This window comes from Diadema antillarum, unplaced genomic scaffold, assembly GCF_040938485.1.
Source record: "Diadema antillarum isolate AM-2024a unplaced genomic scaffold, OU_Dant_1.0 scf00000042, whole genome shotgun sequence".
NCBI classification, from domain to species: domain Eukaryota; kingdom Metazoa; phylum Echinodermata; class Echinoidea; order Diadematoida; family Diadematidae; genus Diadema; species Diadema antillarum.
Window position 1 is genome coordinate 365,537 of NW_027270931.1, and position 12,284 is coordinate 377,820.

At 38.6% G+C, this 12,284-nt stretch overlaps 1 protein-coding gene across 1 annotated transcript in view; it reads right to left on the reverse strand.

Moving 5' to 3' along the window:
- Nucleotides 1-12,284, reverse strand: part of LOC139713088 (uncharacterized) — a 191,876-nt gene that overhangs the window by 26,631 nt on the left and 152,961 nt on the right. The window contains exon 6 of the mRNA XM_071624848.1: nt 1,563-1,710. Coding sequence (XP_071480949.1) covers nt 1,563-1,710 — 148 coding nt within the window. The remainder of the gene's footprint in view (nt 1-1,562; nt 1,711-12,284) is intronic.

Sequence of the window (12,284 nt, forward strand, 5' to 3'; positions counted from 1 at the left end):
GTTAATTATCGGTTAAACTTTCAGATTCCGATTGTCTTAAAGCACTGCATGAATGCCATAAATTCAAGACTATTGTCTTTCTTCCTTGAATTTGCCTGGTCTCATCTGGATTTTCTTTTCTTTTTTTTTTTTGCGAGGTGGGGAGAAAAAAAGAACTGCATTCTAAGCAGCCTGGAGTAATGAAATTGAGCAGACCTTCACTGCTTCTCAACTAGGCATTCAAATCCAATTCCATTCCACAAGCGGGAAACATGCCGGAATTCACCCTTCTAATCAAACAAAATGATGCACGGACTTGGAGCTGGCGAGCGGAACGATCGCAGACAAAGGCAATTCTAACGCCGCGACAATAGTGGGGACCCCCCCGCCGCATAAACAAGCGGAAATTTGTCAGGCAATATGGCTTCAGACAATGTGGTATCATTTGATGCCCCTGACATTTGGAATGTTGCCATATTGAGACGGCTAATGTTGTTTACCGTACTTGGGAATGAAATTGACATTCTGCGCTTTTCATCCGCTCTTCCGCAGCCCAGGTAAATGTGCAACATGCCATTTGCATGCATTCCAGGGTTCATGTTGCATAATTGAAGTTGAAGTTTGCCTCCAAAACACACATATATCAACATTATCCACTTAAGGGGTACTTTCTCGCTGTACATACAGTACATCTCCCCCCCCCCCTCCTTTCTTTCCTTTACAGAACACAAAACAAGGGTGACAGTCCTTTTTAGAAATCTAACAAATGCTCAACAACTATCTCATTGAAATTCAAATCAAACATTCACTTACCCTAATGAAGTTGCTTGCTAGCCTATCACAAAGCATTAGCGTCGAAAATGGCTCAAGAATAATGCTGAAAACTACTTGCAAAGAAAAAGCAGACGTTCTTGCCCTAATATTGCACTCAAGTCTGTTTCAGTAAAGTCTAGGAGCATTTACGTAGCAGTATTTAGAATAAGCAACAGTACATGGATGTTAAACCTCTACGTGCATGGAGTGAATGTGCCATGCATCATTTACATGGGGAATGGCCACATCTAGGAGGCAAAGGGTTAACAAATACAAATGATGCACAAGTCTGGGTGTGTCAGTAGGAATTGTGTGCATACGGTAACTATGAAATGTTTACTAAACCCAAGAGGCACAGCCGAGTGGGTTCAGATGCTTCAATGGTTACCACATGCACACTTTTCCTGCTGATGCAAGACAAGACATGTGCATCAAAAGGTAATTGTAACAATAATTTGATAAAAATCAATGCACACATCTCCACCACTGAGATTGCAGAATTTTCTCAACCCTATCTATTCTATAGATTGATTTGACAGTCGTTGCGAGATAGGTTCTCTGCTAAATTGGAGTTGGGGTAGGAGCTGCATGAAATCCTCTGAGCTAGCAAAATTTGAACACTATCAACTCCAGCACTATGTGGTATAGCTAGACATGTCTTACTCAACTGTACTCGACTAAATTTGGCCATATGCTGCGATGAACAGGTTATAGCATTAGTCTTGTCTCCTTCCATGGAAGGTTCTGAAACGTCCTTCAGATAAACGTACCTTCTCTCGTGTCAAGACGCTCATCACCGACTTTGTCACTCTCTCCGTCTGCCTGTCCGTCGGCCGCGGCCTGGGCGTGCTGTAGACTCAACTTGTGACACACCTCGAAAGCCTGGCCGATGCTCCGTACGATCCGCATCGCTTGACTCTGCAGAGAAAGCAGAAATCACATTTTTTTCAGTGAACAGTCATAGTATGTACAAACCAAATTTCTAGAGAACTGCTGTAACACAAGTCTAACTTTTCAGAGAGCAATGACAATACAAGACAAGATTTCATGTAACTGACAAAAGGAAAATTATCTTTTATTGAAAAGTTGTAGTCAAATTTCCAGTTTATAGCAGATGTAATACAGGTCTTGGCAGATGCCAATTGTGTGTTTGAAATGAAAAGAAATAATGAAAGTTGCACTGATAAAGCAGAAGATATCTGTTTGGCTTGGGTCATGCTTTTACAATGCCTGCAATTTCCATTTAACCCGTTGAGGACGAGTCCCGAGCATACTCGGGCAGGGGTCTATGGGAAATGCGCGTAGGAGCAAAATCAGTCCGTCCTCAACGGGTTAAAGGCATACTGTAAATTAAATAACAGGACAACTTTTTAAATCAAAATACTGTAAAACATGATATTTTCGCGGCATGAATTTCTCATGAATTGGAGCCTATGGCCTTTTTCGTAGCATGAAATTTTTGCAAGTTGCCTCTAACATTCAATGCATATAGTGTAGACAAGAACTTTTGCAAATCTTGGCTCTCGTGAAATTAAAGTGCATGCGAACATTCCTTGTTTTACAGTAGATATGATGCATCAAATCAAGTACACTTTTGATTCCTTACAATTCTTCCATTAAGTGCTGTTCATAGTAACTTACAGAACACTATTTGCTTCATTCTTTGGTGTTAATTTCTGTTTATAATGTTTACGTACACTAAACTGCTATCACAGTAAAGATTCTATGTCTTGTTTTGTGTTCATCACATTCTCTGTGTAGTATTCAACGTAACCCCATCATGTATCACTACTCTCAAATGCCATTGATGTAACATACAAACAGCTTGCAAATGTTCATGATAGGATACAGACGTCGCAAAGACAATCATTAAAAAGTTACATTTGTTACCAGCCTCATGACAAAGTTATAAAAGACCAAGATATGTCCAGTGAATGAATTCAGAACTATATCACACACTTTTTCATTTTTGCTTCAAAAGCATGGCAATGGTTAGTGTTTGGACTTGACTATATGCGACCGAATTCAAACCACGGCGCAGAATGTCGACAGCCAGAGACAACATGATCAATTTTCAATCAACTCACAGATTCACCGCCCCGTCAAAGTCATAATCTTAATTGAAACTCCTCCCTCATTTCCATTCATCACACAACATCCCATTTTTCCTCTCCTCGCCTGCCTCTCTTTGCCCAGCGCCTCATCAAATATCCAACACGCCAACTTCAAATCTAAATTACAAGGGCCCACGGGTACAATATACTCAACACGCCACAATTTGTTGGGCTTATAACCCATTCACGCGAGGTGTCGCGTTTCCAATTCTTGCGGTGCCACATCCTACGCGACAAAGACGGACCCCTCTCAATTTCTACCCCTCCAAGGGCAGCAAGGGGAGAATCCGAATGTCGAGTGTGGAATCACCTCGATTAATCCGCAAGCAGATTGAAGACTCAATGTTTTTCGGCGGGTGCGTGTTTGAGATGCGAATTAGCCCTGACCGAAGAATTTCATCTCTGGTCGCCGGGTGCTCTGTTCTTTGTCCCAACTCTGGTAGGAAAGTTGCTTGAAACTTCCTATTTAATGGCATGATTATACACCCTCATATTCTTTCAGGAACAGACTGGAAATGAAAGGGGGGGGGGGGATAGGTATGGTATATTGTAAGGAATCCTCAACTCCCATTAAACTTTGTCTGAAATTTGACATCTTGTTTCACCATAGCACACATTAGACTTCACAATAAACCATCACAGGTTTTAGCAGAGATAACTTGACATTTTCGAAAATTGCATATAGTGTAGATAAGAACTTTGTGAGCATTTAAAGGGTGCGTAAAGTTCTGGTCAAGGTGAGGATTTCACTTTTAACGTTTTGCGAGATATTCAGAAATCACTCTACGTGATGTCAAAGAGCATGCAATTCTAAGGGGTATCTCAGCCATTTGAAAACCAATTTTCATCAAATAAACGTTGAATCCTTCTTAAAATTACATGCTCTTTGTTTCTCATTATCTCACATGAATCCCCACCTCAACCAGTACTATACAGTCCCTTTAATTTCACAAATCTTGGCTCTTGCAAAATTCAATTGCATGAGAACATTTCTGGTTTCACAGTGCTTTCCTTGCTGATTGGCACAGACATCTGGAAACTATAAAATGGCCAATGAATAGAGATCATCTAATTCCCATAATCTCTATCATATCACCATGGTCTTCCTGTTGGACGGAGGCACATTGCTACTCAACACCTGAGTGGGCTTGCTATCAATGGTACTTTTCATGTAGGTCAAGATTGGAGGGATGACTAGATACTGATGAAAAAATGCTGCGTAAGTTAACCCGTTGAAGACCATGTCCCAAGTATACTCGGGCAGGTGCCTATGGGAAATGTTTGTTGTTTCTAACATGTTTAGGTGACACAATGAGAAACATCTTAAGAAATGTGAATGAGCATGTGATTCCAAGAGGAATTCAAAGTTTATTTGGTAAAAATTGGTTTTGAAATGGCTGAGATACCCAAAACAGAGCAATCCTGATAAAAGGTGGGACCAACCTTTTATTACGATCACTATGTTTTACTTTGTTTTTGGATATCTCAGCCATTCCAAAACCAATTTTCATCATATAGACTTTGAATTCCTCTTAGAATGGTGTGCTCTGTACTATTTTATAAGTGGTTTCTTGGTATCTCGCAAAAAGTTAAAAGCCCAATCCTCATCTCCATCAAAACTACACCATCCCTTTAGAGCTAAGTGCCTGAGCACTGAAGGAGTTAAGATGCAGGGAGATGTACACAATGTGTATCCCTGTCAAGGGGTAGGATCCATGCCACGACAGGGTCCCGTATCAGCCGTGGCCCGACATTGCACCGTTTGCGACAAGGGAAGTGAGTCAGAGCATCTGTTCTCCTCACATTTTAACATGAAACATGTTCCTTGTCCCTTGCTTTAAAGCCACTGTTTACCAGTAGTCAGGGTGCTACATAAGCACTTGCCCGATTGCCCAGGGCAAGTAAAAATCAAAGTCGGGCAAGTGTTTTGGAACAATGAGGGGAAAAAAAGTTTTGAAGCCATCTTTACATCCCACAACTTTTTAAGTGAAAAAGTCCAATCAATGCAATACCAACACTCCATCGAATCATGTTTGTTACTCCTAACATGTGCTATTCATTTCAAATGATAGGGTTTTATCAAGCCCTTGGCTTTACAAGTGATTTTCTGTATCATTTTCTTATATCTTTGGACTTTCTTTACGGGCAAGTAAAATACATGTTCGGGCAAGTGTTCTGCAACAATATGAAAAATCTGCTAGCCCGACTGGGCAAGTGGTAACAAAAAGTTATGTGGCACCCCGCATTAGGAGCAGTGATTTAAAAAAAGAAAATGTTCCAGCTATCACTTTTGATGCATATATCTAGTTCAGTTGTATCACAAAACAGCCTACCATATAAAGATTTTGCGACAGAGCCACAAATATAAGGAGAGATCACAAATTTTGTCTATAAAGCATATTGAAATAGTTTTTAATCTATTATTCACATTTCATATGTCTAACAATACTTAACACTGATTATACTGATTAACATTTTTACATTGGCTGTTCTTATCCCTATCTCATATTTTAGAACTATTTTGAAGCACTTTTAAAAGCTGTTTTGTGTTTTTTCTCTCTCTCTCTCTGTAAATAGTATATGGTGGCTTTAAAAGCTACATTGTGGGTAGCTCTTCAAAAGCTCTACACAACTGTTTTTTAAACAATCCCATTCTTCCTTAAATTTCCTTCTAAGTGTATAGAGTCACTTTTAGTCATGATGGGTTAAAAAGTATGACTACAAGTTTACCTTTAAATGCATAATTTCTTGTGAAGCTTTACAATTTGTCAATGACCAGTACATCAAATCTCTAACTGAAGACTTACAAAGTCTCACATACACATGAAATCATATCCACACATGAAATTTTACCTTTAAAATATTTTCTCATGGACACACGCTTGAAAATATAATTTTCTTCATACACACTGGACTACCAGGCACCCTATCAAAAGTAGACTGATTCAACATATTCATAGATTGATGTAGATGACTGAGCATTAACTAAAGTATACATGTTTTGTTGTCACTGAACCTTTTTCCAATCCAAAATCAGTCCCCAATTTTAACACAAAATCTGTGCTGAAAGTGTGTGCAGAGGCAGCCTCCACAAGCAAGTACTTTGTAAAATGCAATATTGAAATTAAATCTGATTTTCATTTGCTTTAGAATATCATTGATAAACTACGTAATTACCTTTATTCAACTTGAAAAAAAATCTTTAGCACTCTAAAAATATATCTTAAAAATGCAATGAATATACCCATATTTGCTAGGATAGCAGGGAACTTCTGACCTTATATAGGTATGGACTAATACTTCACAAAAGCCATCTACATTAAAAATTCTGTGTCGATCAGGAAGGCTATTAACCCGTTGAGGACGAGTCCTGAGTATACTCGGGCAAGCGTCTATGGGAAATGCGTGTTGTAGCAAAATCAAACCGTCCTCAACAGGTTAAAGATGACTACTATGGTTGTACTTTGCCACATAGTTTTATGACAACATCAGCTTATGCAGCTAATCCGCCCTTTCACTGGTTTACTAAAAATCATGGCTTAAAACAGAAACGTTCATCACACTGTACTAAATTTGGAACTCGCCTTGTTGTTGTTTTTTTCTCGCGTTGATCATGTGAGCATCACGTTTGCAATGCTAAAAGGGAGCTACATGTAGCTCCATGTGAACCAAGTTATAGTGCATTGTGCTAAAATCCCCTGCCCTGTATCTCAGTAATGACTTTGTGGCGATGAATGCATGAGTTAGCCATGCTACTGTAACACCCCTGCTACAGCATACAACTATCCATCATGTATGATGTTAATACTTATTACAGAACTACAACTCTATCAAAAGCATATGGGGCAATTTACCATCAGCTAAGATTCTTACCCACCTCAAAAAAATATATATACAAAATGACAACATAACATCAATGTATAATCCCTGATTTATCAAAAGTGAAAAGATATATAAATACACAAATAAGAAAAAATGAACTGAGCACAGCAAGTTCAATGTATAAAATTTGCCTTGCTTGAAAATCACAAAATACAAGTTGACATTTCCTTTCAGGGAAAAAGTGGCTCCCAACTAATAAGATACTAACAACCTTAGTGGGTTTCTTTTATGCAATCAAATCAGAATTATCCATATATCACCATTTAAAGATGCACAGTAAGATATTGATGCTTTGAACATTGGAGAATAACAGTAAAAAAAAAAAAAGAAGAAACCTATAAACTAGCAAACAAACAGCAAGAATTTTTTCTAATGATGCACCACCCCCCCCCCCCCCCCCCCCCCCGGTCACAAAATAAATAAGTTAAAATAAAAGTGAGGCTCATATTGAAACATTATAACTTGAAGCTGAAATATTGCACGTGGGATGGGGTCTGATTCCGACCACACTGCCTTGTTGGTAGTAAACAACATGGGACTAATTTGCAGTGCTAATGACTCAACGTAACACCCAATGTCACACTGCGGTCTATCGATTTAATCCCGCCAATCAATTGCACTTGTTTCTGGCAAACCAGAGGCTGGGAATATTCTATCCTAACTTTTAATATCCATGAGAGTTTCAGCTTTATTTTTCAAGAATACTTAACTATGGGCTGCATGCACAAATTATTAATATTCATCTGCAACCCCCTAGGCCCTCTTCTTTTAATAAACGAGAGCTGTGGTCATAAGTGGTGGTCACATGCTTTCTCTCTAAATTCGATGTGGTAGAATCATCTCGCAAAGTGTCTACCCTTACGAATAACAGCAACCAAACCGATTACACTTCAGCTCAACCACCGATTCTAAAAAAAAAGAAGAAAAAAAAGATGGCATGCCATCCCTCATTTTATATACTGTAAAAGTGGATATTTTCGTGCAAGTAATTTTTCGCGCTTTGCAGGGTAAGATGGATTTCATGTGTTTTTAATTCCGCAGAATCAGGACACTAACTACTGGAACATATGGCATGCAAACATATTCGCGTGCTTCTATTTTCGCGCCAGCATCTGGTTGCGCGAAATGCATGAAAATTTCCACTTTTACAGTATTTCGGCCTATATCACTAAAAAAAAGATAGTTGCTAGCTCTTTCTTTGACTCATTTCTGTAGATGAAATTTCATTGGAATGACAAAAAGTATGTAATATTACTGTACTGTACCTTTACATATTTAACCCACTGAAGACCAGTCCCGAGTATTGTTGGGTATTGGTAAATGGGAAATGCGTGTTATAGGAAAAACAGTTCATCTTCAATAATAATTCCTTTCCTTTAACAGTTAATAAAAGTAGTAATCCCCCCCCCCCCCCCATACCATTCAACTCCAAATTATGCAGCTTGCGCAACAAACCTAACACCTCAAAAGGCCTTTGATACCAAATTCACATATTTTCTAAAAAAGATACAACTCTCCCTCTCTTTCTCCCCCCCCCCATTTTTTTTCTCTCTCTCTTATTTTCTTTTTTTTTTTTGTCAGAGCTGTGGAAAGGGAGAGAGAGAAAATTGTAATGAATATAGAAGATAAGAATCTGACCTGAATAATACACAATAGGATATTAACTCTCTTAGCACCATAACAGATATTTTGTACACCACATTAACTATGAGAAAGAAGTGAACATGAGTTGCTTGAAAGTTCCAAAATAAACAAAGTAACGCACTGTGAATGCAGAAGAGTTGTATGCACACAAGCTATGGAAAAGATGAAGCCTATAACACATCACCTTTTTGATATTTTAATAATTAAAAAAAAAAAACATATTTAAACATAGGGTGGGACTACAGTACCTAATCCTCTCCGAATTCTCTCCAAAAATCAAGGTACAGTATAGGATTCTCAGAAATGCAGAATCAACAAAAAACAAACAAAAAAGCAGGGTAATACTCTTATGGCAATAATCTCTTTCATAATGAATTCTACAAAGGCATAATCACTAAGCAAAACCTCTAAGCAAAACCTCTTTTCTCTTTCTTTCTCTGTTTCCCCAAAATAGACAAAAGTGACTAATTTGCAGCGTAATTTGATGCACCTTATAATATTAACTGCCATCCATCCTCCCCCCCCCCCCCCCCCCCCCCCCACTGCCAGGGGCAAATGACTCATTTGTTACTCACCAACACACAGAGAAAAAGAATAAAACTTCAAAAAGTCATATAAATCACACAATAGGTCCATCTACTGCAACAGAGTGATGAAATTATTAATCTGGACTCAGACTGGGGAAAAGACTATACCAAGGTCTGTGCACAGAATACTATAAAACTAGAAATATTCGGGACATGAAACTTTCATGAATTGCATTCATTGCATCATAAATACAAAAACTTTCACACACTTTTGATTTTTGCGAATCTTTGCTCCTCGCAAAGTTCGCAGAAAGTTTTATACATGCAGTAATTTCAGGTTTTACGGTATTATTAATCTCTAAAATGTTTACCAGGCTTAAGCTTGTGTTTACCACTGGCAAACATGCTATATACAATGTCTATGACAATTTTAATAGAAAAGTGGCTATGGGAGGGTTAGGGTGTTTAGTGGAAGGATCTAGCCTTTCTTCCAGGCTACAAGACAATTTCCTCTTACTCTCTACCATGCCCCATTTCAGCAATTGACCCCATTAGAGGAATCATGTATCTCTCTAAAACATGTCCAGCCCCTGTAAACATTCTAACTGCTCTGGTCACTGCTGAGTAGTCCTCACTTGAGGCGAATTGATTTCAGTGCGAGGCAATGATGTACAGGGATTAGGAGATAAACTAATAGCTTGAAAGTGTAATTGATACTAATTTAATCTGGAATCTAAATAGGAACAGTAATGGAGAGGGGTATTATACTGATGCTAACCAGCTGCTAATATGACACAATGTGCCATAATACCATATTGATCACCTATTACATGATTGGTTATTCCATTTCTAGCATTTTAACAGCCCTGTTTACCTTTGGGAGCATTGATTTAAAAAATGTGCAAGATATCACTTTTAATGCATATGTGTAGGTCAGTTGTATCATAAAACATCCTACTGGATAAAATTTTTGCAATAAAGCCTAAAAATATAAGGAGATATCACTATCTTTATCATTAAACCATAACTGTAGATGCTTTAGTCTGGAAGAATTTTTATTGTAACTACTGTTCACATTTTGTGTATTTAACAACATTTAACATTGATTATACTGATTCAAATCTTTACATTAGTTGTTTCCATCCCTACCTCACATTTTAGAACTATTTTGAAGCACTAATGCTGGGTTTACTTTTTGTTTTATCTGCAAATGGTATATTACAGCTACACTGTACCAGCTCTACCTGCACAATATCAGCATAACTACTACTACGTGTTCTATACACATACACATACATGTACATACACACCCACATCCTGCCAGAGTTTTAAACTTTGTTGAATTGGTACATATGTCTGGTGTTCAGTTACTCGCATGTTCACACCCATGCTAGACGTCATGCTTGAGTCATAAGGGCATCCTGGCCAGATAAGACTACCGGTAATCTTATCACTAATATGGTGTGCATGTTTCTTGTCATACATTTTAGTGTGATCAGCAGTTATGTCAGCCATACAGAAAGAAAGAGATGAGTTACGGGTGGGGGAGGGGTGGGGTGGGAAGGGAGGGGAGGAGGGTGGACCTAAACAAGTCAGTATTAAGGGCTGATTTCATGGAGCATGTGAACGATTTGCACACTTATCACATACATCTGCATTCATTGATCTTACCCATAGAATGATTGACAATATGGGCAGAGGTGAGGGACAATGGAGAGGTCTGAATGTAGATTTAGAACAAGACTAGTCACACATGCAATGACAATGTGTAATGATAGGTTCCTGGGGGCGGGGGGGGGGGGGGGGAGGGAAGGAGAATGGGTGCAGAACTGGATCATGTATGGGATATACTGTATATAAACTAGTAGTACATGTATGTTTACTGATGTCAACTATGGAATAGGGGTTATAGGGTTGCAGAGGAACCAGGGGAGGGGTGTATAGACCTAGAATGAGTTAGTCACACATGCATCACATGATCACTGATATCACATGTGGAGTAGAGTTTTGGATAAGGGGTAGGCCTTGAAGAGTTACAGACCAGGAAAACGAGTCAGTTTCATAGTATAACTGTCAATGTTATCCATAGACGGGGAAATGGTGGGGGGGGGGGGGGGGTAGAGGATGCTAAGGGGGGTACAGACCCAGAACAGCTACAGTGTATGTGTGTATGTTCAATCATCCTATTACCAACAGAATAGGAAAGGAAGGGGTAAGGATGAAGGGGTGGGGTCGGGGAAGGGGTGCAGACCAGTCACCGGTCTACCCCCTGGAGGCAAATCAAGGAAGATCCACTGATGATTCACACCCCTTTCCAGGTCCTTGAATTCATTCAATTACCTTGTCTACCCCTGTCTGTCAGTCAAAACCTCTTCTCCTTCCCTTTCACTCTCCCTCTCATGTTTAGTGGCATGTGCGTGTATCCATTATCCCCCCCCCCATCTTCTCACCCTCTATTCATGTATGTTCTAGTAATCTCCTTGTAACTTTATATCCTCTTGATGCAATACATGGCTTAGTCACTTTGAGTCTTCCTTCTACAGCTTCCTTTTATTTATCTTGTACTGGCATTTAAACATCTACCAAGACCACATGGTGGCTTTTATGGATGAGTGGTCTTTGTATGAATGTTTAACTTTCAAGCCATATCGCCTGGAATCAAGTTTATTTGTATGATCAGAAGGAAGGTCTATTCATCCAGGTGGTTTCTTGAGTACATTTGAATATATGTATCATTTTGTAAATCCTGGACTTTCAAGGCAATATAGCAAGTGCTTAACTTCACCAGCAAGAATCACAGCAATAAAACTGAGAAATAGGCATTATCCCTTCTACATAGCAAAGTTAACAACTGAATTCCAAACTTGGAGATAAATAGCATGTGTTGATATCAATGTCTTGAAAACTTCATGAATATCAGTTGATTTGTAAAATTTACACTATCCAAATAATATGGCATAGACAGCAGTTATTGATTTCTGTTCATCTGAATATAATCTTTCAATCATCAACAACAGTTTAATATCCAAGAGATGAGAAAATCAATGTTAGTCTGAATATATCCTCTGAAAATCACATTTTACTTTATCTGTAAAGAATCCATCAAAATAAAACACAAAAACAACAATACAAATGTGCAAAATTCTTCTTTCTTATCCTTCTGGATTATAGTTCAACATCTTCAGCAGACAGCACTGATGGGCCATTCTGGACTGCCACACAAGCAAATACAAACATCACTGAATAATGAATGCAGAATAAACAAACACTGAAATTGAGGCATAAGAAATTGAGAAGAGGGTTTAGGTGATTAAAGAGACTAACA